The sequence below is a fragment of the Scyliorhinus canicula genome, chromosome 17 (genome assembly GCF_902713615.1).
Source record: "Scyliorhinus canicula chromosome 17, sScyCan1.1, whole genome shotgun sequence".
NCBI lineage: Eukaryota > Metazoa > Chordata > Chondrichthyes > Carcharhiniformes > Scyliorhinidae > Scyliorhinus > Scyliorhinus canicula.
Window position 1 is genome coordinate 36,424,676 of NC_052162.1, and position 27,428 is coordinate 36,452,103.

General features: G+C 44.7%; 1 protein-coding gene across 5 annotated transcripts in view; it reads right to left on the reverse strand.

Moving 5' to 3' along the window:
- tenm1 (teneurin transmembrane protein 1) overlaps positions 1-27,428 on the reverse strand; it is a 1,865,819-nt gene that overhangs the window by 264,132 nt on the left and 1,574,259 nt on the right. For 4 of the 5 annotated variants that reach the window (XM_038774907.1, XM_038774908.1, XM_038774910.1 and 1 more), the window contains 4 exons: positions 25,095-25,309; positions 22,626-22,836; positions 5,954-6,055; positions 1,559-1,753 (listed from right to left, as the gene is read on the reverse strand). In XM_038774907.1, the coding sequence (XP_038630835.1) occupies positions 1,559-1,753; positions 5,954-6,055; positions 22,626-22,836; positions 25,095-25,309 (723 nt within the window). The remainder of the gene's footprint in view (positions 1-1,558; positions 1,754-5,953; positions 6,056-22,625; positions 22,837-25,094; positions 25,310-27,428) is intronic. The other variant, XM_038774909.1, reaches the window with a different exon arrangement.

Genomic DNA, 27,428 nt, shown 5'->3' on the forward strand with positions numbered 1-27,428 from the left:
ACTTCTGCCCCCTACAGGGAAGGAAGATCCACCCTCAGGAGCAGCTGACCAATCCAATTATTTGGCAGCTCTAAAAGTCCCAGCAGCACCAAGATCACATCATTGGCCGTTGCTGGGACTGCAACATGGAAGAAGGAGGCGGCCATGTAACCCTGGGCAGCATGGTAGCATTGTGGATAGCACAATTGTGGATAGCACAATTGCTTCACAGCTCCAGGGTCCCAGGTTCGATTCCGGCTTGGGTCACTGTCTGTGCGGAGTCTGCACATCCTCCCTGTGTGTGCGTGGGTTTCCTTCGGGTACTCCGGTTTCTTCCCACAGTCCAAAGATGTGCAGGTTAGGTGGATTGGCCATGATAAATTGCCGTTAGTGTCCAAAATTGCCCTTAGTGTTGGGTGGGTTTACTGGGTTATGGGGATAGGGTGGAGGTGCTGACCTTGGGTAGGGTGCTTTTTCCAAGAGCCGGTGCAGACTCGATGGGCCGAATGGCTTCCTTCTGCACTGTAAATTCTATGATAAACATACAAGTACCGGATCTTGGGCAGGGACGAAGGGGATGGGACGTGTGGGGGGGAGTGGGTGTAAGTCAGCTGAAAAGTAGAAGGAAAGGGGGGGGATTCACAGTCCAAGGGATCCCCCCCCTCCCTGATCTGCAAAGGGCTGCCCCAAAGTTACAACGACCCACTTCCTTCGCGCCCTACGAAGAATCTTCAAAAAAAGATCGGGCTGTCCACACCCGCCCAACTACCCATGACAACTGTTTTATGGCATGGGCCATACTGGGGTCTATTGCTTGGTGACAAGCCTAATCCACCATTAATTATCTATTTAAATATGCAAATAGTTGTTTGGAAATACAGAGCTTAACTATCGCTGAAAAAGGACATAATATCAAAGATTTAACACCTTTCTTTTCTCAGGAATATTGAAATGTGGTGGCAGGCTGCCCTGTATTATGGGGGGTGGGTTCAGAGGGTGGGTGGGAAGGTGCTGGAGTGGGCACCTGCCCCATTTTATGTGCCCCTCCTGCTGAAAGCATACCCAACATGGACATATAAAACATTACCCTGAGTAACATCTTTGCATGGGTATTATTTCTAATGCACATATGTTGTGCATGAATACGGCCTCAACCGAGACCATGGATTCATGTCTCACTACATTCACCCCCTCCACCATCTGGCCTGGGCTTGTGAAATCCTACCAACTGTCCTGACTTTAGACAATTCACACCTCTTTAACCTGTGATCATCCCTCTCTCCAATGTCACACTGTCTGGACCTGTAAATACTTAATTACCTGCAAAGACTTTCATTCAAAGTATCACCTTGCATAATTGGCTTTGTCTATATATGCGTTTGTGTAATCTACCTCTTCACTCACCTGATGAAGGAGCTAAGCTCCGAAAACTAGTGATTCCAAACAAACCTGTTGGACTAACCTGGTGTTGTAAGACCTCTTACTAATGCACATAGGCATTGCACCATCATTGTGTTTCTTATTATTGTGGTCTGCACAAAAAATTTAAAAAGATGCAAAACATCAGCAGAGGACCAACCTTCTTCACAGCTTTCACCTCGATAGCCAGGAACACAGATGCAAAGGCCTCCGACACATGTGCCATGGTCTTGGCAGGTTGGATCAATACACTGATCCCCTGGTACATCACATTCTGGCCCCTTCCACTTACTGTGACACAAGCAGTGACCTTTCTCATACTGACCGTTTGCACTACAGAGGACAGGGCAGGAGTCTGAAAGTGGGTAAAAATAATATGTTAGCACTAATACAGGCTGTCCAAGTTTATTCTTACATATTTCACATTTTCAGCACAATTACAGGCAGTTCTCTGAATGTTAACAGTATAATAAATAATGTTGAATCTTTCATTTTGCTCAAGAGCATGCTAATATTCCTTTAGCATTTGATCATTAATGCACAGTATCACTCTAATGATCCAATAAGAATGATATAAGGGTGCATAGTGGCACACCAGAGTATTATCATAGGTCTTCTGTCTTATGGCTATGTTGAAGAAGGTCAAAAAAAGCAACATATTTTTCTCACACATTTGAAAAATGAATTTTCTCCCTTAATTTACTAAAAATAACTCTATGCCAGTTTGCATTCCCAGTAGAACTGGCCACCTGTCACTAACCTCATCAAGTAACTGTTGTTCATCATAAACGGACTCTGACTTCTTGGGGCCAATAGTAAAGTAACTGAACGAAGAACTGGGATCAAACGTAGGACCAGCATGCTCTATATGGCTTCGCTACTCACAGCCTTAACTAACCTAGCCTGAGGAGAGTAGAGTACTAAATATTTTATGCTGAATAATATATTGCCTATCCCGAGAAAGACAAGGTAGATCACTGGGATCACTCTGACACTACCAATTAGCTCATAATCCAAACTACAAGAGGAGCATGTATTGAATATGCTCGCTTACAATGAGCATGTTCACTTTGATGTATCGAAAGTAAATTATTTGGAAATCAAACTTGGTTCCATGCCAACAGTTTGCTCACCTCTGTGAAACAAGGACAACAGCATACAATTAAGAAAATTCTCTGGGATAATGTACTTTGGTGCCCCCTAAGGATAAACAATCTATCAGAATCTAAATTCAAAATTATCTCATTGAGCAAGTTCAGGTGAAGCACTGAATCAATGAAATTAGCCTATCTTCCATATTGTGTTTGGGTCAAAATCTATCCTTGTTGAAAAATAAATCTACGTATGCAGAGAAACAAAGGGCCGGAATTTCCCCTCCCTGGAATTGAGTCAGGAATGGGTAAAATAAGGTCTATCGGGACAGAAATTCAAACCTACCCCTCTCCGGTATAACCATCTTCCCCTACTTGGGAAACATACTAGGCTGTGAGCCCATAAGTATGTCCTGTGACATCAAGGTCACCATCATAAAAGCTTAGGGGGAATTATGAATGTCATCTGTCATGTTATTTTTGTCATGATTGGAGTAGAAGCTTGTGGGAACCTCAGCAGGTGAGTCAGTTTGTGAACCTGGTTGGGGGGGTGGAGGGGGGGGGGGGGGCTGCTGTTAAGAAGCTGGGGACCTTCTGATAAGTTAATTTAAGCACACTTGCCAATTCCTCCTCATTTCCCATATGTCCCTTTCATGCCCCTCTAACTCCCATGATTCATCCATACCCCTTCCATTACCTTCATGCATCCTCCATACACACACAATATTTATCAAGTGCAGAATCAACGAGACACATGACAAGTCTTTTAAATGCTCGTTAAACTGACAAAATAACCAAACAGGCTTTACAAATCTCATCTGCGAAAAAAATATTGCTCTTAAAAGTGTCAATCAATCATAACGATCCATTGTTTCAATAAATAAAGCTTTAATCCTTTTAATATCTTAGTCGTGTCCAAATTAACAAACAGGCATTGAAAAACCACGAAGAAAGAAAACAATTATTCTGACCTCAAAAATGTTAATCAAACAAAGCTAGCACACCCCTTCAAGCTGTGTCAAAGTTGCCTATAGAGATGGATCCATTAATCAGTCTTCAAGCTCAGCATTGATAATGAGACCATCTTGCAACTATATCGACAGAAGCAGTTTGAACAAATGGTTAGACATCTGTTTTTCCAGATGATCTAATCAGAGCTTAACTGAGCTCCACAAAATGGTTAATGGATTTTACTCAGTAGGGATCTGTTGAAGGAGCTGCTAGATATGTTTGAAGTCATAATAATTATTCTTTATTTGATATAGTTTTCTCAATGCCTGCTTGTTTATTTTGACAGGCCTTTATTTTACCCATTCCTGACTCAATTCCAGGCAGTTTTTTTTTCAAAGGAGCTCTTCAAAGCCTCTGCTTATTATCTCAGTTTCCAAAGCATTTTAAAGCCTTTTCAGAATTGTTAATGACTTATTGGTTTTGTACATGGTGGATATTGGAGAGTAGGTATGGAAAATGCATAATAATAATCTTCATTAGTGTCACAAGTAGGATTATATTGAAACGGCAATGAAGTTACTGTGAAAATCCCTTAGTTGCCACACTCCGGCGCTTGTTCGGGTACAGTGAGGGAGAATTCAGAATGATGAGGGGCATGAAAGTGACATGGGGGATATGGAAGGGACTTGGGAGGAGTGGAAGAGGTATTGAAGGGGCAGAGGACATGAAAGTGGCAAGGAAGGGGCATTGGGGATGTAAGGAAACATAGAGGGAGCATAACAGATGTAAGGAGACATGGGAAGGATTGGAGGGTGAGGGACTAAGGTCTAACAAACATATGCAGGATAGGGTAATGTTTCAGTGAACCGAGGTAAGCCATCAAACAACCCACTTGGCACCATCCTTGACTGCAGCCTAAATCCGACTGCAGGAAAGAAAAACCTTGTGGGAGCTCCCCAACTTTCAAAAATTGGGGACACAATGTCAGGACTTGTAGGTCCTGGCTGTGAGGGGAAGATAAGGGGAAGAAGGGTACGATTTTATGGGTGTTCATTTAGGATGTTAAATGGAGGGATTCTATGCACTGCAGTGTACATTAAAGGACTCTGATATCTTCAGAACATCCCTGCTACAATTTCTGTGTATGAAGATCATGGGACCAAACATTGCAGAGTGACAACTACCACAGTCTAGCAGCCGAGCAACCACCTCAGGATACGCTCAGTAAACAACACCAAGAGAATAGAACAAACCAGTGGTGAAGAAAATTGTAACTTGTAACCTTCACAGTGACAGGAAAAGCAATTCTGCGCACATCAAAATCCTCATGTCTCCTGCTACCTTATGATAAAGTTCAATTACTGCTTCCCTGGTGAATTTAAAGCTTTGTAAAACATTCCTTCTTTCATTCTCAGAGCTTGGTCCTGGAGCCCCTTCTTACAAAGGAATTTTTCCTGAAAGCCCTGCACCTGTATTGCCTGATCTTTGTGTTTATCATCTCCTGATCTGAAAGATTGATTATCAGCCTCAATATGAACACAAGTCATGTCTCTATCACCCTTTTGCACAAAGTTGTTTTTTTTTTAAAAAGAGTACCCAATTCATTTTTTCCCATTAAGGGGCAATTTAGCATGGCCAATCCACCTAGCCTGCACATCTTTGGGTTGTGGGGGCTAAACCCACGCAAACACAGGGAGAATATGCAAACTCCACACGGACAGTACCCAGAGCCGGGATCGAAACTGGGACCTCGGTGCCGTGAGGCAACAAGGCTAACCCACAGTGCCACCATGCTGCCCTTCTGTTGCACAAAGTTGGTTCTGTTACAAGAAACACTGAGCCAGGTGTAAATACAACATGCACACGGATATTTGTGCATTTTGAAAACATAACATGCATATTTCAAATAGATCTATTAATCTGTCTGCCTAGAAAGCGTAATTAGTATTTTTGCAGCAATAGCTAAAACCATCAAAAACTAATAACTTCCATCCAAAATAGCTGATTGATTTGACATAGTAAGTAGTAGTCTTGTTTTTGGGTATGATTAGACCACTAAAGCATCAACATCTCATGGAAACTAAGCCCTAAATGTCTCCCACTGTATATATATCTAATATTGATAATTTTTATTCAAGTTTCTGTTTCATCATAGTGCAATTGAATCAGCACGGCACATTCTTTACTCGTGTGACAAATTCAGGAAATGTACCTTCAGGAATGTGCATTTAGTTTTCTTCTTTTAAGTGTTGATGCGATGCTGACACAGTCACATATACTGCCCACTCCAGTTTCCCTGAAACCTGAAGAAGGAGCCGTGCTCCGAAAGCTCGTGTTTGAAACAAACCTGTTGGACTTTAACCTGGTGTTGTAAGACTTCTTACAGTTTCCCTGACACATTGTTCCCCAATCTATCTTCAAGTTGGTAGAGTTGCTGTGTGGGTTGATAAATAATGACTGCACAGTACAACACATTCATGTTTTGCTTAACAACTTGCCATATTTGGCTTTACCTCGTGCACAGTCTGGCCCAAGAAATCCGGGAAAACAGTGACAGTGGCCAGAGATACATTCCCCATTCCCATTGCAATTGGTAGAACATTCATCCATCGATTCTACAAGTAATGACAACATTGAGTAAAAATTTTGTAAATATCTTTGTGAATTAATCCAATTTTTAATTATATGCTATGTTAAGAACCATAGAACCCTTACAGTGCAGAAGGAGGCCATTCGGCCCATCAAGCCTGCGCCATCCCTCTGAAAGAGCACCCTACCTAGATCCACTCCCTCACCCTATCAACACAACCCCACCTAACACCACCTCCAAACAACCAACTACCTCCTGAACCAACATGACAATCCTCCCCAATCAACCAACTATCCTTGACCCGACTTTACCATCCTCCCCACGACCTGACCAACCTCCTGACCTGAACTGGCAACCCTAATCCCCCAACTACCCACCCTAACCTGCCAATCCCGAACACCCGACCCAACTACCTCCTGACTCGACCTCGACCAGATCTGGTGACCTAACTATCTACCCATATTGCATCGCATTTTTAACATAGTAAATTAACCCAAGGTATTTCCCAGAGTGTTACAAAAAGAGAATATTGACAGTGACCTACATATTAGGATGGATAATCAAAAGCCTGGTCAAAGAGGTAGGTTTTAAGGACCGATTTATAAAGAGGAAAGATAAATAGTTAGTGGAGAGGTTTAGGGAGGTTATTCCAGATTTTAGGGACCAGGAAGTTGAAGGCACAATGGTAAATGGTGGAACAATTTAAATGGAGAATGCTCAAGAGGCTGGAATCAGGACCGATAGGATGAGAGGTCACCCAAAGCACGGCTGCCCAGGTTTATGGAGGTAGATTGTGGGAGACCAGCCAGGAGTGCACGGAAATAGCCAAATCTAACAAAGTAATGATGAGCTGATTGGGGTAAAGTTGGGCGATATTACAGAGATGCAAATAAGTGGTTTTATAAATGCCATTATTACATGATTGGATGCTCATCTTGAGATAACACATGACACAATGGTTGTAATCAGTCTCGTTTGAGTTCAGGCAATTGCCAGTGAGCGGGTATTGAGTCAGTGGACAGAAAATGGAGTTTGTGGCAGTGTTTGAAAACAGTGGCTTAAGATTTCCCCAATATTTAATGGAGGAAATCTCCGTTTATAGAATTATTATCATAGAATTTACAGTGCAGAAGGAGGCCATTCAGCCCATCAAGTCTGCACCGGCTCTTGGAAAGAGCACCCTACCCAAGGTCCACACCTCCACCCTATCCCCATAACCCAGTAACCCCACCCAACACTGAGGGCAATTTTGGACATTAAGGACAATTTAACATGGCCAATCCACCTAACCTGCACATCTTTGGACTGTGGGAGGAAACTGGAGCACCCGGAGGAAACCCACGCAAACACAGGGAGGATGTGCAGACTCCGCACAGACCGTGACCCAAGCGGGAATCGAACCTGGGACCCTGGAGCTGTGAAGCAATTGTGCTATCCACAATGCTACCGTGCTGCCAATGTTTAGTAGACGATGGACAATTATTGTGACAAGTCAGAGTCAGTGGAGGGGTTGAGAAAGCTATGAACGAGGTATGGCTGGGTGTCATCAGTATACATGTGGAAACTAGTACTGGGCTAGATTTAATAGTCAGTGGCAAAGCAAGGGAACTTTCCACTGAACTCAAAGTCTCATTTAGAAATTTAGCGATCTCTCTGGTCAACTTATCACCTTTATTTTTAGCAGTGGTAATCAGTTAAATGCAGAGTCCTTGACTGTGGATTTCCCAGAGTAAACTGGAGTGATTTTGTCAAGCTGCCAAGCAGCAAATCACATCAAAGGATTTTCACAGATATCAAACAGGAAACAAGAAGTAGAAAAATAAAGTTGTTTTGAAAAAAAATACATAGAGAAAATTAAAGTTTGAGATATCCATATATAGGGTGTAGGTAGAAGATATACTGAATATTTTTTTTAATTAGTTGAAAAATCTATTAAGTAATCAATTATTTAACAGCACTTGATGAATACAAACTATTTTTAGGGCAGTTCTGTTCATCTAATTTTTCAAATCAGTGGCATTCAAAACCAAGTTGCATTGATTGAACAAGGTGAGACATTTTGCACGTCTTTCTCGCAGTGATGAGCAGCTCTGGGGGTTGATGTGAAAGGTGAGGGGAGTTGGAGGGGGGGGGGGGGGAAGAGTTGAAATCTCACTGACTGATTGGTGATTGCCAGCGTTTAAATGACCACAGCAAAGCCTATGGTAGAGCCCTGAGTGACAGACCGTATCGGACTTTTGCACTAATCTGCGTGCATGTAATATGCTCAATTTGTGGTCCATCTCAGAGGTGTAATGACAGTAAACGATGATGGTCTACCGTCAATACCATCAACCTGCAAAGACTGGCTTGTTTTATTTACAGATGATGTCACTGAGGACAGAATCTCAAAAAGAAATAAGAAGGGACAGTGATAAATTCTTGGGGCTCCGGAAGCAACAGGAAGAGAACTAATTGTAGGTGATACTCTGGTTGTGGCTCTATAGATAAGAATGGAACCAGGTGAGAGTAGTCCAATCCAGCTGCACGGAAATGAAGGCGCCGGAGGAATATGGTGTTTGTTCAACCATATCAAAGTCTGCAGACAGGTCAAGATGTAAAATTAGGGATAGTTTACCTTTGCCACAGAACATAATTTATGACTTTGATGACCACTGCTTTGGCATTGAGCCAGGAATTTAAACTTGTTCTGCGATACACGGACATGGATTTGGGAGGTAATAGTACTTTCAAGGACCTTGGACATAATAATAATGATCTTTATTGTCACAAGTAGGCTTACATTAACACTGCAATGAAGTTACTGTGAAAAGCCCCCAGTCGCCACATTCCGACACCTGTTCGGGGACACAGAGGGAGAAATCAGAATGTCCAAACTACCGAATAGCACGTCTTTCGGGACTTGTGGGAGGAAACTGGAGCACCCGGAGGAAACCCACGCAGACACAGGGAAAACGTGCAGACTCCACACAGACAGTGACCCAAGCCAGGAATCGAACATGAGACCCTGGAGTTGTATGAAAGGGAGCTTGAAGATGGGACAGCAGTTTGCAACAATAAAGGGGTTGTTTATTTTGCAGGGAGGGGAAGGCATTCAGTAGCTAAGGCAACAGTGCCACGATATCAGCTAACATTTGAGTTTGGAAGGAGAGTTTGGTAGTTAGCAGTTTAGTGGGGAAAGGGTCCAGAGAGCAGGACATGGGTCTCATGGACAAGACAAGCTCAGCGATGGCAAGAGTGGAGCAGGGGAGGAACTAGGGAACGGTGGAGGTTTAGGTTAGGGCATAAGGAAACTTTTGAGGAAGATGCAGAACACTGCCATCTGTTGCAAGGATATCAGTGGTCTTCATTTAGCGAAGAGTTTGCATGTGTGCAGGTACAGTAAGCTTAGTAGTGGCCTGAGAAACCTGACTGTACCTTCATACTGCTGTGTTGACCTATGTGAACAAGTGCCTAAGCAATGCCAGTAACCACAGCAACTATGAAAAAGGAAGACGGGTGCTGGGCTGCACTGTCCTTTCTTTTCAGCCTGGCTTGCTACTTTTTAATCCCACCATCCTCCTCCTTCATTCTTGGCAAAGGTTCCTGATGCTGTGAGATCCCTTTTTAATGATCTTCACACACTTTTGAAATGTTTGTCCCCTGCTTTGTAATTGACCCATCTTTGTTAACCGTGTTGAACCAGCATTTACGTTTGGACTAATGAAACATTATTTACATTCAGGATTCTGTCAGGTCTCAAATCAGTGCAGACAGTAAAATAGTTTTGTAGCTAAAGATGACATTCCCACATCCCCCCCCCCCCCCCCCCCCCCCCCCCCAGCCCCACCAACCTGGAAATAATGCCACAGGGGCTGGTTTAGCACACTGGGCTAAATCGCTGGCTTTTAAAACAGACCAAGCATGCCAGCAGCACGGTTCGATTCCCGTACCAGCCTCCCCGGACAGGTACCGGAATGTGGCAACTAGGGGCTTTTCACAATAACTTCATTGAAGCCTACTCGTGACAATAAGCGATTTTCATTTCATTTAATTTCATTCATTCAGAGGCAGGAAAGTGATTGGTTACTTAGGTGGCTCAATTAGGCTCCAGTGGGTGGCTCATCTGCCATCTTTCCCATCACTTGCAAAAAGGCATGGTAGTGGAAGGATATGAGGCACGCCACCCATTACCTTCCTGTGCCATTTTGTCCATTCATATGCTGCAATGTAGCTCATTGTTAAAAAGAATTTCACAAATTCAAAGTGGATCAGAAATTGGCTAGTTGAAAGAAGACAGAGGGTGGTGGTTGATGGCAAATGTTCAGAATGGAGTTCAGTTACGAGTGGCGTACCACAAGGATCTGTTCTGGGGCTGTTGCTGTTTGTCATTTTTATAAATGACCTAGAGGAGGGCACAGAAGGTTGGGTGAGTAAATTTGCAGACGACACTAAAGTCGGTGGAGTTGTAGACAGTGTGGAAGGAAGTTGCAGGTTACAGAGGGACATAGATAAGCTGCAGAGCTGGGCTGAGAGGTGGAAAATGGAGTTTAATGTAGAGAAGTGTGAGGTGATTCACTTTGGAAAGAAAAACAGGAATGCGGAATATTTGGCTAATGGTAAAATTCTTGGCAGTGTGGATGAGCAGAGGGATCTCGGTGTCCATGTACATAGATCCCTGAAAGTTGCCACCCAGGTTGATAGGGTTGTGAAGAAGGCCTATGGTGTGTTGGCCTTTATTGGTAGAGGGATTGAGTTCCGGAGCTATGAGGTCATGTTGCAGCTGTACAAAACTCTGGTACGGCCGCATTTGGAGTATTGCGTACAGTTCTGGTCGCCTCATTATAGGAAGGACGTAGAAGCTTTGGAACGGGTGCAGAGGAGATTTACCAGGATGTTGCCTGGTATGGAGGGAAAATCATATGAGGAAAGGCTGATGGACATGAGGTTGTTCTCGTTAGAGAGAAGAAGGTTAAGAGGTGACTTAATAGAGGCATACAAAATGGTCAGAGGGTTAGATAGGGTGGACAGTGAGAGCCTTCTCCCGCGGATGGAGGTGGCTAGCACGAGGGGACATAGCCTTAAATTGAGGGGTAATAGATATAGGACAGAGGTCAGAGGTGGGTTTTTTACGCAAAGAGTGGTGAGGCCGTGGAATGCCCTACCTGCAACAGTAGTGAACTCGACAACATTGAGGGCATTTAAAAGTTTATTGGATAAGCATATGGATGATAATGGCATAGTGTAGGTTAGATGGCCTTTAGTTTTTGACTTCCATGTCGGTGCAACATCGTGGGCCGAAGGGCCTGTACTGCGCTGTATCGTTCTATGTTCTATGTTCTAAATGTCTCATTCCTCATTCCTGGCTTTCTTCTCCCAGCACAAAGCTAGTTAGAACCTTGAGACAGGAGAACAGCCACAAGATCTGCTGAGACCTCTAACTGCAATACGTTATCCAGAAAAATATCTAAGTGGGTGGAGGTAGCTCACTGACAGACTGGACGTTTTGCACCTTCATAAATCCAAATTGTAAGCATGAATGTCAATGTGCAGGCTGTGCCATTTAGTCTGAGGAATTTTATAGATACTTTATCATTTCTCAGTTGTTTCCAAATTTTCTACTTTAAAACCTTTGCCAATTGTTATATATTTCCAAGGATATTTTTATTATCGTGCTTCCAGGGAATTATTCCAAATATATCCGGGCAGCATGGTAGCGCAGTGGATAGCACAGTGGCTTCACAGCTCTGGGGTTCCAGGATCGATTCCGGCTTGGGTCACCGTCTGTGCAGAGTTTGCATGTTCTCCCCGTGTCTGCGTGGATTTCCTCCGGGTGCTCCCGTTTCCTCCCACAGTCCAAAGATGTGTAGGTTATGTGGATTGGCCGTGATAAATTGCCCTTCGTGTCCAAAAAAAAGGTTGGTGGGGTTACCGGGTAAGAGAATGGGGTGGAGGTGTGGGCTTAAATGAAATTTTTCCAATGGCCTCCTTCTGCACTGTAAATGTTATGATTTTATGATATGTTAATATTTGTATAGGAATCAGAATGACTGTTTCAATATTTGCAACTACTGTCTTCTCATGATATGAAATGCACTGCCTGGAGTGGTGATGGAAGCAGAAACATTAAAAATTTAAAATTGGAACTGTACTTGAAAAGAATATACCATTGCCGGCCACCAAAGAAAGGTCAGGGAAGAGGAATTAATTGGTAGCTATTTCAAAGCCATTTGACATTATTAGTCAAATGGCCCCTCTCTGTGCTGTAAGATTCTATTGCATTTACCCACACGGCAACAGAAATCATATGGCTGCGCGTTAAAAATATTGAATATATAGCTCTGGATATTCTAGTTTATCCACTCTTAAACAGACAACAAGTTGATGATTTTCAATGTGCCGTTCCAAAAAGGAGTATGAGGCATGCTTGCACCGGAACTTTCCCACATCATGAGTTCCTGAATCCAGCTGTGTCATTGAGGAGGAGCTGAGTAAAGGCTACATCTTCCCCGCAGGACTTTTGAGTCCCCATTGATTGTTCTCATACACTTCATAACAATCGGTTATATGCAGGCATTAGTAAATGCCTGGGTGAAAGATGCCTGTTTGCATTCAACACTAGGCTGCAAGGTGAGCAAAAAAAGGATGAAAATATCAATAACAATTTCAGTATAATTGATTATTAAATATCCAAATATATTTATGAATCATTTAATGTTTATTCAACGTGTGCTCAAGTGTGGATTAAAATGAATTAATTGAGTAACCCTTCCATTGCAAGAGTCTGTCTCACACTCTGGCCCTTTTTGGATCCCCTTTTTATTCTGTCTTCTGCTCTTTGAAAGAAAGCATGGGCTGGATTCTCCCGAAATGGGACTATGTACCCACGCTGGCATAAAAACGCTGGCGTTTCACTCTCAAGATTCCTCGGGAAAAAATGAGCCGATTCACTGACCTGTAAGGGGCTAGCAGGGACCCAGAGTAGTTCACGCTGCTTTTGCTGCGGATACGGGCCCCCGCACATCCGGTTTTGAGAACGCACAAGCGCACGGCAGTGGGCTCCAGCAGCCGCGCCGAGCGCCATGGCAGACTTGCACCACAGAGGCAGATGAATAATGTCCCCGATCAGCCTGAAGATCTGACCACCCCAATCTGTTCCCCGGCCGCCGATATCGGTGTCCGATTACCCCCCCCCCCCCCAACATGGGCAGCCGTGGACTGAGTCCCCAGCCGCCACGCGACCTTCCCGAACGGCGATAGGTGGTTAGAACCACGGCGTCAGGAACCCGGCTGTTCGGGAGCAGAGGATCGTTGGGCGGAGGATCAATGGCCCGCCAGCCGCGCAGAGCACTCCGCAAACACACCGATTCTCGGGACCCAGAGAATCGTCGAACCGGCGCCGGGGCCTGATTCCGGCGTGAAATTGGATTCTCCGCCCCTACACCAAACGCGATTTTGGCACGGGGCTGCGGAGAACCCAACCAAAGGTGTTTCTCTATAATGACATACAAAGAAATTACATGTTTCAAAGGCAGACTGACCTGTGACTTGGTGAGAAAGTCATACCCACTTAGTAACCCCAATCTGCCAACTTCACTTCACTCGGCCTGCTCATTGATGTCACCCAGTTCTCAATGATTATGGCATCTATTGTGCTTAATTAGTGATGAAGGAAGAGCAATGGATACTTTTGTTTTCTTTTTAAAAATAAAATCATGATTTAGAATTTCTTGTAGTACTTTCTTCCCGAGTCATGTCGCCCACTGTTGTTAAATGTATTATTATATTAGTATATGTTTTTCCCATTGCTCACGAGCTGGAAATACGTTTTTATAAATCATGCGGGATGCAGAGGGTGGATTCAAATGGAGGACACAGTTCAGGCAAGGCAGGAGCAAGCACAAATTAAGATCCATCAAAGAATAGGTCACACAAAAAGGGAGTGATGGGCAAGGCCAGGGAAGGTGCAAGATGATAGTAGGTCAAGAGAACTTCAAAACGGGAAAGCAAACCAGCTGCACATGTTTTTTTTTATAAATTTAGATTACCCAATTATTTTTTCCAATTAAGGGGCAATTTAGTGTGTCCAATCCACCTACTCTGCACATTTTTGGGTTGTGGGGGCGAAACCCATGCAGACACGGGGAGAATGTGCAAACTCCACACGGACAGTGACCCAGAGCCGGGATCGAACCTGGGACCTCAGCACCGTGAGGCGGTTGTGCTAACCACTAGGCCACCGTGCTGCCCTAGCTGCACATGTTTTATTACTTACAGTATGAAGCCTGAGTAGATACTCACTCCAGTACAAAGTTTGTCTCAGCTATATTTGAGTGAATGGAGCTCTGGAAGGAAAAGTCTGGGGCTTGAGATTTGGATTACCTGGAGATGAAGCCAAAAGTGTGCAAGCTGACATGTGAAATAGTATCTCATAGATATTGATGGCTGAAAAACATTGGGCAAGGTGGCAGCCACCATGTACTGAATCTTGTATTTATTAAATATGTGGCTGACAATTGTTTAATGATTATGTGATTTGTACAGGTCAATCAGATTGCAAGAATAGACCAAATTGGACAGCGTCCACCCAAAACCTCATTTACTCTCAAAACTGTTGTACATTGTAGAATCTAAGCAAATATGAGAAATATTACACCCTTTGTGAAGTAGTAACAACCCAAACTGTGCAAGTATGTGTAACAATATCTTGCATTGAGCAAGCACCTTGACCATAGAAAATTTCCAAAGCTGTTTTACAGAATTATAATTAGACATACATCTACACATAACCAAGAAGAAGATGTTGAAAGGTTGACTAATAACTTGCTTGCAGGGATAGATTTTGAGGTCGGCATGGAGAAATTTCGGATGGATGAGTGGGCGTGGAGAAATTTAGGGAGGAATTCCACTGCTTAGTGTCCAAATTACAGAAGAGAGTAGGGATTCAGGGATAGAGGATAGATAGATTTGGAGGAACTTACCATCTGGTAAATTTTCTGTCACTTTGTCAAGAAATTTTAAATAACTCGATTAAATGACTTAGAAAAGAGCTGGACCTTACTTCATTGATGCAGTTAACCTAAGCGCATCAATGCCAATGATATACTTTTTAAACCTGGTACTTATTTAATATTGTTAATGCTGGTGAATAAACAAATAACACCAGCTGAGAAAATATAGATTTTGTTCACCCAGCAATTAATCAATGTGCAACTTCAGGATTTACAGGCAGTCAGAAGTAGGAACAGTTGATTTGTATTTCCTCGGAGCTTGAATCTTCACAATTCCACACAAAACGGATCACATGTTTCCTGCCACTGTAATCTTGTGCAATTTAGAATATTTGGAAACTTCGTGGTTTGAAAGGTTGCTTTAACCTCATTGGGAGACAAGTGACAAAACATTCTACTTTCCAACTAATGTCCATTCTTATATGCGCGCTGTGTGCACTTGTAACCCCTGATTATGGCAAAATTGCGCACATTATTACCAACAATTAGACGCTTTGTCTGAAGTGACAATAGAACATAGAACATAGAACAGTACAGCACAGAACAGGCCCTTCGGCCCTCGATGTTGTGCCGAACAATGATCACCCCACTTAAACCCACGTAACCCGTATACCCGTAACACAACAATCCCCCCATTAACCTTACACTGCGGGCAATTTAGCATGGCCAATCCACCTAACCCGCACATCTTTTTTGGACTGTGGGAGGAAACCGGAGCACCCGGAGGAAACCCACGCGCACACGGGGAGGACGTGCAGACTCCACACAGACAGTGACCCAGCCGGGAATCGAACCTGGGACCCTGGAGCTGTGAAGCATTGATGCTAACCACCATGCTACCGTGAGGCCCCTGACAATGTCATAGCTGATGACAATGTATTACCAAAATCATTAGATTGTGCTATTAGAGACAGATTATGTATTCCGAATGGTAGATTTAATCAATTTTGAGTCTTATAAGATTCATAAAATCAAACATTGTGTTAAGAATAGTTTGCTTCAACTAATCAATGAACACAGCATAAACTGAGACTTTGCACTTAACCCTGTGGAACACTAAATCCGTATGAATACTATTAATGATCAAAATTTTTATTTTAAATAATCGTTGGTCTATTTTGATTGCATACTGACAATTCTGAATTGTGAACTATTCTTTCAGAATAATTGAGGTTGTGTCAAGATTTTAGAACCAATAAAGGGCATTACTTAAGATTGTTTAAGCTTTTTTTATGTTTGTTAAAATGGAGCAATCAGGCAGCACATTAAGCAAGCAGGACAATTAAAGGTTCTTGTGAGAAAATAATTAAAACCATTAGTTAAAAGCATGATTGCAGTAAAAATAAACAGACCATGGTTATCTTAGCAAAAAGCATGCAGAATGCGCATCCTTCATCTGTTATTTTAATGCAGATACTGGGCGCGATCTACCAGCAACGTTGTGCCCGAAAGGCAGCTCTTCTGAGATTTACCAGGCTCGCAAAATGATCTTGCGAAATGTTGTGATGTGAATCCAGCCCATTAGAGGCCCCAGGTGCTTTTCCTTGGGCAGGATGGCACCCTGGCAGTGCTGGTACCAACTTGGCACTGCCAGCCTGGCACTGCTAAGGTGCCCAGGTGGCACTGGCAGTTGGCAGGGGTGCTGCCAGGGTGCCAGCGGCAAGTTGGAAGTTTTCTCATGCTGCGGTTCAGGCCGTGGGCGCCCTGCGCGGGTGCAGGTGGGTGCGGGGGAGGGGGGCTGGGTCGCGTCAGAAGGTTGAGAGATCGGGACGTCATTTAATCTCCTACTGCAGGAAGGAGTTCCAGCAAGCCGAGCTCCTCGGTGCGGCCTCATCGGGGCATTCCCCGCTGAGGCCCCATATTGATCCGAATGGGCATTCAATAGCGCTGAATGAATGCTCAACACACTCGCTACAGTACTCTGTTCCCATTCGAATAGATCACGCCCATTAGCTCATTAAATTTAGACAAAAACTCAAAATAGTTGATAATATGAATGTGTGTTACTTTCCACCGGCTGCACGTGTCAAGACGTTTTGGACAAGTTGCCCATGATCTTCCAATGCATGGACAGAAAATCTGGGCCATATCTTCTTAATTTCCTGATATATGTGGTGAATGGGAAAGTGTCTAGTGCAGGTACTCTACATTATTGACACAACGCTGTGGCTGGATTGTGTCAATCAATCGCATTCTTGGCTCTGGAACAGAGAGTTTTTGTTTCACACTTTCTTTTCCCACCCCAGCCCTCTCCACCCAATTCATTCTATCCCCACCACCACAAGAACCACATCAGCTTTATTGACCTATGCGTACGGTAATAAATAAATATTACGCCAATTAGGGGTGTCATGATTTAGACTTGAATTTAAATCAGGGTCCTGTCCACCTGTTGCTCTGTTTTGGGTGCTTATTAAATATCTCTTTGGCACAATTTGAACAATATTAGGTAATTTAATTGTGTTCTGGCTATTATTCCTCTCAACTGACACACAAAAAGTTAATTAACTGTTCTTTTATCTCAATTATGTTTGTTGCTGGCACAAAATAGCTGCTGTGTTTTCCATAATAATAGAAACTGCACTTCAAAGTAATTTTTGCATGCAAGATGAGATCTTCCCAATAGATGTGATGAGGTGTTACATACATGGAAATTATTTCCTTCTGTGTGAGCAGGGCAATTTCAAGAGACAATTTTGTTACTTTCCAAAAACATACACTCACTGAATTCCAGCAGAATTTAGTGAATCTGCTTTGAAATTTTTCTTTAGTTTCAGTGAGGGGCTAAAGTCTACAGTGCAACAAGGTTCACCATGGGCTGAAGGGAAGAGAAGAATCAGGAAACCAAACCTGAATGTAAGGTGACTGTATATTAACTGAAATTGAAGACCAATTTCTGAGTGTGTTAGAAAAACAAACCCTTGTGTATTAAATGTGTGTTGGAAAATTCTTGAAATTTTTGGTCAGCCAAATTGTATGGCAACTTTGAAATGTTCAGTCAGTCCTTTCTGTTGCTGGCTTAACTGTGAATGTAGCTTTCCAGTTTAAGACCATCAAATGTATATATCTCTTTCTATATATTTAGACATCCAGGTGAAATCTATAATTTTGGTGATGGATACACAAAACCCTTAGACTCTCGGAATGATCACAACCTGTTGCACCCCCATCCATAAATAACGCTATACTGCATCCAGCATCCAGCAGACAGTTGCCTCATAGTGCCAGGGACCCGGGTTCGATTCCAACCTTGGGTGACTGTGGATATTACAAGTTCTCCCCATGTCTGCATTGGTTTCCTCTGGGTGCTCCATCCTTAGTCCAAAGATGTGCAGGTTAGGTGGATTGACCATTCTAAATTTCCCCATGGTCAATACATGGGGTTATGGGGATAGGGCGGGGAGTGGGCCTAGGTAGTGTGCTCTTTCAGAGGGTCGATGCAGACTTGATGGGCCAAATGGTCTCCTTCGACACTGCAGGGATTCTGAACATAGAATCATAGAATTTACAGTGCAGAAGAGGGCCATTCAACCCACCGAGTCTGCCCTTGGAAAGAGAGCTCTACTCAAGCACATGCCTCCACCCTAAACCCGTAACCCAATTTAGCATGGCCAATCCATCTAATCTCACATTTTTGGACTGTGGAAGGAAATCGGAGCACCCAGAGGAAACCCACGCAAACACAGGGAGAACGTGCAGACTCCACACAGACAGTGACCCAAGCCGGAAATCGAACCTGGGAACCTGGACGTGAAGCAACTGTGCTAGCCACTGTGCTACCGTACTGCCCAAATCTATTCTATGAATAGAAAGAGTAGGCCATTCAGGCCCACAAATCTGTTCAACCATTCAGTCAGGTCATGCACAACCTGTATCTCAATTTCCTTGCCTGCTTTTGATCTAGCCTTCTTATCATAGAACCATAGAATGGTTACAGAACAGAAGGAGGCCATTTGACCTGTCATATCCATGCTGGTTCTCTGCAAGACCTACTCAGCTGGCACAGCATTTATTGCCTCTTTGAGATAGTTCTCCAATTCCCTTCTGAAAGCAGTGGTTGGATTTGCCACCATTACATTCTCAAGCAGTGCGTCCCAAATCTTAACCATCTGTTGTGTGAAGAGATTTTTCCTCGTGTCAACACTTTTATGTTGGCAAACACCTAAATCAGGGGTGGGATTCTCAGCGAGGGGGCCCGATGGCGGCGTAAAAAATGGCGCGAACCAGTTCGGCGTCAGGCTGACCAGAAGTCGTGGAATTCTCCGCACTTCCGAGGACTAGGCCGGGGCCGAAGGGACTGCGTGAGTTTGCGCATGCGTAGAACTGCCGGTGTGGTTCGGCGCATGAGCAGACCAGCCGGCGTATTCTGGCACATACACAGGGGGGTGTCATCTCCGCGCCGGCCATGGCGGAGCTCTACAGGGGCCGGCGCAGAAGGAAGAAGTGCCCCTACGGCACAGGCCCGCCCGCAGATCGGTGGGCCCTGTAATGGACAATTTTAATACTCAATATTGAATAACTGCTTAATAGTGTGATTAACTAAAGCTGCAGGCGTTTGTGTGTGTGTGTGTGTGTGCAAGGTTAGAGAGAGAGAGAGAGAGAGAGCAAAACTGGTATGCCAGCTGTATGAAGGACGAGATAGTAAAGCCAGGAGAAAAACAACTCCTTATATGGAATGGAGAAATACTAGTAAGAAGAAAAAGCCAGCCATTGTCTACATGAATGCCTGTGTTTAACCTGCTTATCTTTTGAATGTATAAAGACTGAAGGTTGCGGCGCTCGGCGCACCTTCCTCTCTCTCCTGTGGTTAGAGGAACGTGTCCTCTGCAGAGTTTAAAATAAACGAACTTGCTCTTATCCATGACTGATTGTTTCTGAGTTTTCCTTTTTCCCACCACAGCCCGGATCGCGGGCCAGGCCACCGTGGGCCCCCCCCCAGGGCCGGATCCCCCTCAACGCCCCCCGAGCACCATACCAGCTGGCCTACCAGCTAGGTCCCGTCATGTGGGACCATGTCCAACCCACGCCGGTGGGACTGGCCAGAAACCGACAGCCGCTCGGCCCATCGGGGCCCAGACAATTGCCGGAGGGGCCGCTGCCAATGGCCCCCAACCGGCGTGGTGTGATCCCCGTCCCCGTCCGAAAACCGGCGCCGGAGAATACGGCAGCTGGCGTCTGAGCAGTGGGGCAGGATTCACGCCGCCCCCTGGGGATTCACCGCCTTTTCAGCGCCTCAATTAAATCTCTTCTCAACCTACCCTTCTCTAACGAGAACAGCTGCAGGATCACCAATGTATCTCCATAACTGAAGTCTTCCACCCACTCTTGTAAGTCTTTTCTGCACCCTGCCCAATGCTTTCATTCCGAAATTGTGGTGTGCAGAATTGGACAGAATAGGCAAAAATTTCCACTTTACTTTTCAAAAGTGTTGGGTCCAAGCCAGCAAAATGGTATGCAGCTGCCAGCCTTTCCTGTCACATTTTCCAACACTTTGAGAAGAGAAATGTTGGAGGTGAATTCCACACCATCGTACTCGCAGTGCAGGCTCCACTGGCAACGTTGGCCTTTCATAGATTGCCGATCTAATAGAATGAACAGAAAACCAAAGATTTGCCTCCCCCATGCACACGGGGAAAGGGGAAAAGGGAAGCACCCCCCCCCCCCCCCCCACACTCCGTGAGCCTCCCAAATGAAGCCACCCCAGCATTGCCCTTGGCAGTATCTGGGCACTGCCTCCTGGCACTAATGGGGAAATGCTGGTGCAGTGCCAGGGGACTGCCTTGGCATATCCCTCTCCCCTCCCTGGGGCTGGACTTTCCTGTGCATCTCTGGTGGGTTCCCATTGCCTGGTTCATCTTGCTCCAGACCTGTTATAAACGTCACCAACATGATGTCATAGTGACGGGTGGGTGTGTGGGGGGAGGAGTGATCTGAATTTGGGGGGGGGGGGGGGGAAGATAGAGCAGGAAAGTCTGGCTAATCGTATTAAAATGCATTTTATGTCAATGACTGTGGTGGGGGGGCGAGGGGGCATGATTGCATCATGAGTTCTTGCCGGCGCAAATCTCGTTTTCGACCGCACATGAGATTTTGTGCCCGTCGCCATTTACACCAGTGGAAAATGGGGACGTGAAATTTCAGCAAATGGCTTCAAGTTTCACCAAGCCAGGATGACTTAGGAGTCATTTTTAAATGGCAGCCAGAAGCTTATTTTGGGATTCTCAACCCCATTGCTAGATAGCTTTGATTTTTGGGAGAACCTTTAAAAGGTTCAGGCTGGTGGAGTTTGGAATGTCCTAGTGCTTCACGATTTTTATGGATTTGGTCCAGGCTTTCAATGAGTCTTGGTTCACGGTCCCTCAGAGGTGTCATGAACCATAGCGTGCATTAGGGGCTCTTTAAAAAGGTACGTTTTTAAGGTCCTTCTCATGCCTCCAATGCCAATGTATGCACCTACCTCCTATGGCTATCCATGCCACCCCAGACAAAGGTATGCCTACCCATTCATCCTCATGTTTCTCATGCCCATGTCAAAGTATGCTCATCTACCCATTGCTCTTCATGCTCCCCATGCCAAGGTATACCCCCACCAACATCCATGCCCCCCAATGCCTCCAGACTGATGTATGCATACCCACCCATCCCTATGGCTCCTCATGTCCCCTTGCCCAGCTATAATGCCTATACACTGTATAGAACTAAGAAACACAATAGCGACTGTATGTGTAAAAGAAGCTTTAAACAAGTCATTCATTGATAACTTTCTACATTAAAAAAAAATAATTTCCTAAGCCCAACCAACCAGACTCTTTAAAATGTCAATGGCTGAAACGGCAAATTCTTGAAATCTCTTTTTTTGCGTGTAAGTAAACATTGTGAGCTCAGATCAAAGTGACAGAGCTGTCAGTCAAGCAATGTTTGTCTAGGTCTCAGGTGTTTCAACAAGCAAATGGATTTCTGTACTCTCAACCATGCTTCAATAGTTCACAAAAGGGTTTTTGACATGCAGTTCACCAAAGTTTGTCTATGCAATTTGAATAAAGCCTTTCACACATCTATTTGATTTACACAAAAACAGTTAGTGCTCTTCAAAGTATTTCATTTGGACTTCTTGCATCATGAAGCACCAGATAATAAATCCTTGGCTTTTTTTCAAGGGTAATACAGTCGATGACCAATTTTTAACGACGCATTTCTGTTGGCAGTTGATATCAGAAAATAGCAAATATGCCTGTCTTGATTTTCCATTGATTCATTTTAATGGATGAAAGCTGTGGGAAGCATGCCTACAATTTTCTGATGCCGACTGTTTTTAGGAGCTTGACATTTGGAAACATATATTTGAACATCAGCCCCATGGAACAGCCCTATTTGAACATCATCCCCAAGAAAAGCCTTTGAAACAAATAGCATGAATGAGTTGCACAGGAAGTTACTTTTCTGCAGGAATAGGGAATTGAGTAAAATGGTGGAAAGGGGCTGGCATAAAATTCCTGCTTTGTTTTCCAAAATCTTACGCGGTTTAGAAAAGTTTAGATCACTGCTTTAAACACAATTTAAATATTTTTCCGAGCACAATTTGAATGTGTAATTTATGGAACTTACCTATCACAGAGGTAAGGACAAACACCTGTTCCATCTTCTTCCCATCATTATAGAAGGCAAGATGCCATGTTCCAGGATCCATGTATTCAATGAATCCTGCCTCCTGAAGGGCCATTAGGATCAAATTCCGAGGTGTGTGTTTTGATTTGTCTGGAGCTTTGGTCTCCTGTTTAATTAACTGCTTGCCATCCAGGAGTTTCACAAAATCAAACTGAAGGGGCAAGATCAAACAAAGTCAGTTGACAATATTCTTGACGATTAATGTACAGGGATTGTAGACACATGGGCCGGGATTCTCTGACCCGCATGGCAGGACCCGGAAGGTGAGTTTGCGGAGGCTGTCCTGGAGGGGAGGGAGGGGGGGCCACGGTGGCCTGGCCCGCGATTGGGGCCCACCGATCAGCGGGCGGATTGGTTCCGTGGGGCCTATTTTACTCTGCGCTGGGCCCCTGTAGGGCTCTGCCATATTGCCCCGGGGTCGGTGCGGAGAAAGGAAACCCCTGCGCATGCACGGTAATACGCAGACATAGTGCGCATGCGTGGAAATACGCCGGCCTTTCCACGCATGCGTGAACTCACGCGGGCTGCTCCACGCCAGCTGGAGCTGCGGGGACCACTCTAGCGCCAACCTAGCCCCCTAGGAAGTGGAGCATTCCCCATTATCGGGGACCATTGATGCCGGAGTCGTTGGCGCCGCTTTTACGCCGGCGTGGGGACATAGCCCCATTGTTAGAGAATTCCGCCCATGACTTTCCTCATTGGGGGAGATAATGGCGTAGCGGGATTGTCGCTGTGCTAGTAATCAAGAGGTCCAAACTAATTCTCTGTGGACATGGGCACAAATACAAGCAAGGCAACTGTTGGCATTTAAATTTACTTAAAAAAACCTGCAATTGAAAGCTAGTCTCAGGGATGGTGACCATGAAACTATCATTAATTATTGTGAAAACCCATCTGGTTTTCCTAACCTGGCCTGGTTTGTAAGTGACTCCAGACCCACAGCAATGTGGCTGACTTTTAACTGCCCACTGAAATGGCCAAACAAACAACTCCGTTCAAGGGACTATTAGGAATGGGCAATAAATGCCGGCTTTGACAGTGACCCTCCTTACCCCATGAAAGAATAAATGAAAAAAATTCCCTGTTATGTGGCCTAATTTAATATATCTCAATCAAATTCAAGTAACCAATTTCTACTGATGGCTCAGGAAATCACACTTGCAGAACATGTGCGATGAGCTTCATTATTTCTCCATTAGGTATTTGAGGCAGAACCATTCCGCCTCAGATATAAGTGATACTCTCTGTTCATACCTCTTTCTCTGTGATAATCCTGTCAGTTCATCTACACCTGGTATTGGTGACCAAAGATGCTCTGGTGTCTTGAGTAAATAAGTAGCTTGTTTATAATGTGCATCCATAGGAAATCAGAAATGGGAACAATATCTTAATTTTCCTGTTGTTTAATATTCCTTCACTAGTACTTCATAACCAATTTTCTTTATCCCCTTGAACTATGCGTGGGCTTTGTATTGTAATCGTTACATTACTGGACTAGTAATGTTGGACTGCTACAGCCGCCAGTGCGGATCAATAGAGTGCCCCCATGGCACAGGCCCGCCCGCGGATTGGTGGGTCCCGACGGTGGACCAGTCCACTGTGGGGGCACCTCCCGGGGCCAGATCCCCTCAAGAACCCTGGGAGCCGCCTGCGCTGCCAGGTCCCGCCGGTAAGGACCTACTCCAATTTACGCTGGTGGGACTGGCAAAAAACGAGCGTGGCTTCGGCCCATTGAGTCGCACCGGTCCCCATCATTCTCCGAGGCGGGCGGCGGGATTCACGTAGGACTGATTTTTTGGGGGGGCCGGAGAATTTGGAGGACGGCGGGGGCGGGATTCACGCCGACCCCCGGTGATTCTCCGACCCGGCGTGGGGGTCGGAGAATCCCGCCCCCGGTGTCAGTGAAAGTCACCATAAACCGGTTGTCATAAATCGGTTGACAAATGTTATTCGGGAAGAAAGTCCATTCTAAATATCCATTCTGACCAATGCGATTCCAATCCTATATTAATGTGGTTGACCTAAATTTGTCCGTGAGCTGCTGAGAAAGTATCAGTTGTATCAAATCATAACAGAGAATATCACACAATTTCTAATGGTTTAAGAAGGTGGTCCATCAGCACCATCTCAGGGAAGGTAGAAATGGGCAATAGATGCCATCCTTACAAACTGCGCCAACATCCTGAGTATAACATTTTAAAAATGTGAATGAAAACAGAATTTAAATTGCCTCAGAAGGAAGTTACTTCTCAACTTTGGTAACTCACTCTGTGGAGGGGGATCTTGCTCAGAGAATATTCTCATTGCATTGTTGAATGCTACTGGACCTGCAATTCAAGGTTACAAGTAGGTTACTTGTATCTTACTGTTCAGTGTTAGTAACCCCGTCAATGAAAACCATGCCAGTACCTGTGTGTGTGTAGGTGGAAGGTTCCGCCGACCATAAATCCCTAATAAGGCATCTTTTGCCAATGACACATTGAATTTCAGATAGAGGGAGTGCTCGGTGGTGACTTGTAACCGCCAGAACAGACCCGGTGGGATGGTCTGCATCACCTGCATTCCAATATCCACTTCTCCTGTGTCAATGGCCCTGCCTCGCTGAAACACATTCACTGATTTTCCTGCAAGAAATACAAAACATAGGAAGTATTAAGATTCAGATTAATCTCACAGCAGAACAACAGTTCTTTATTGTAAAGTGCTTTTTTTTTCCAATTTCATTCCCATTTGTGCCAAAGTGGAATCATTTACTGTTCCAAACTGTTCCTGGTCACGCACAGAACAGTGTGAAACTCAACCCACCTTTGGGCCAGACATATTTCAATGCACCAACAGATTTCACCCTTTTTGCTGCCCTGAAGTCATTGATTCCCTCCTTTTGTGGTGAGTCATCCTCCAATATCTGCCCCAAGTGTCCATGACTTGTGTATGATTGAGAAAGTTGGCAAGCCTGATCTTATGCTCACCTCACATTCACAAATGGACCCTTCCAGTCGGTCTGGGGAGACCAATTTTTCCCTCCCCTTGCCACAATACTGAAGTCACATGCAGAGTCAAATGTAAAGCTTCTACCCGGTCAGAGGTCAACCAATTCAATGAAACCCAAAAATTGCATTTAGAAACTTCCTCTTGTATCGCTGTAGCTCAAGGTTGTCGGCCTTGCCTTCAGACCTATGGGATTGCTCAATATTCCAATTTTCCACACTCTCAATATAAACTCATTCAGAACAAATAGTGAAACATTTCATATTCAATTCAACTAGAGCAACAGCATTCAGTGGGAAAGAAATTATATGTGAAAAGAGATGATTACTTGAATTAATATATCTTCAGAGCTGAATCTTGACAGTATGCATACTTTTGGTTCGACAGATTCCCCGCCCAACAGTCATCCAATTGAGACAAAACATATTATTTAATCACAGGAAGAAGACAATTCACTGTAGCATGTTTGACATGGTTAAAGCTAGAGTGTTTTAACTTCAGCAATTTTAACTGGGAATTTCTAATAATACTAATTGCACGTTCAGCTTTCATATTTTACTGTTTAATCTTGCAGTACCCAAGGGCTGAAACTTGTGCCCTCCCCACTTGGCGGTTTTTGTGGCAGGGGTATATTTAACGAGGTGGGAGGGTGACAGGTGGGCATACAACCACATTCCCGCCTCTAACCCGATTAAAGTGCTTGGCAGAAACACCAGTCGACTGCCTTCCCGCCTATCCCGGGAAGCCCTTAAATGGCATGAACGTAAGAGTGCTCAATAAGCAAAAATGGCTCCTGAGGGAGGGCCCTCTTTCAAATCCACTCTCCGCGTGATCAAAGGTCTCAACATGGGGACAGGGGACTCACAGAGACACATCAACCCCCGCTGTCTTCCTTCCCTGCAATGAACCCCCTCTCACAATCACTAACCCCGAGGCCTCGAGTGGTTATAATTCTAGCAGCTGCCAACGAAACCTCGGCAACCCTGCAATTTAAAAGAGCTACTGGTCTCTGATTGGCCAGAAACTTTCAATAGGTGGGACCTCTGATCCCAGGTAATGGTCCACCGCTGACCTGTCAGCTGCTTGACTGGCATGTACTACTCTGCGTCTTCCCACAAAGAGACGATGCGGGGATCTCACTGGCTCTCCAGTTGGCAACTGAGATCCTGCTGCTGGTACAACATTCTACCCAATATATGAGGTAACCTGAGGTCGGAAACATTCATTGCATTTGAGGCTTATTTATGGGTGCGATGATTGACGGGGTGTTTTTCGACAGCCGCTTTGGCAAGATCACAGCCCGTATTGAACGCTTATTGCCAAAAATGTGCCCCATGATCGTTTCGCCCTCACTGACTACATGTCCATTCTTTTGCAGGATCTCCAGCTGATGGGGCCAGGCCATCCAGAGTCGATGTCCCCGCCACGGCCCAAGAGAACACCTTGGAGGAGAACTCCAAGGAGACCACCATTCAGGCGTCACAGGTAGCACACTTCGATGGGCGACATTAGTGGACAGGGGCACAATCTGATGAGCACCACACAGTTGCTGATGTACATCAAGTGGAGTCAGGAACATCCAAGGGAGTCAGCAGTTGGTGGTCTGCTGGATTTCGGGACTCAGCTGAGTCACAGTCAGATGATGAGCCTCTGGACAATGTTATCCCAGGTCATCCCAGAGCTGATGCAGATGCCAGGACATGGCCATGAGATTCAGGAGGAGATGTCAGCAACATTTCAGAGAGTGCATAGCCA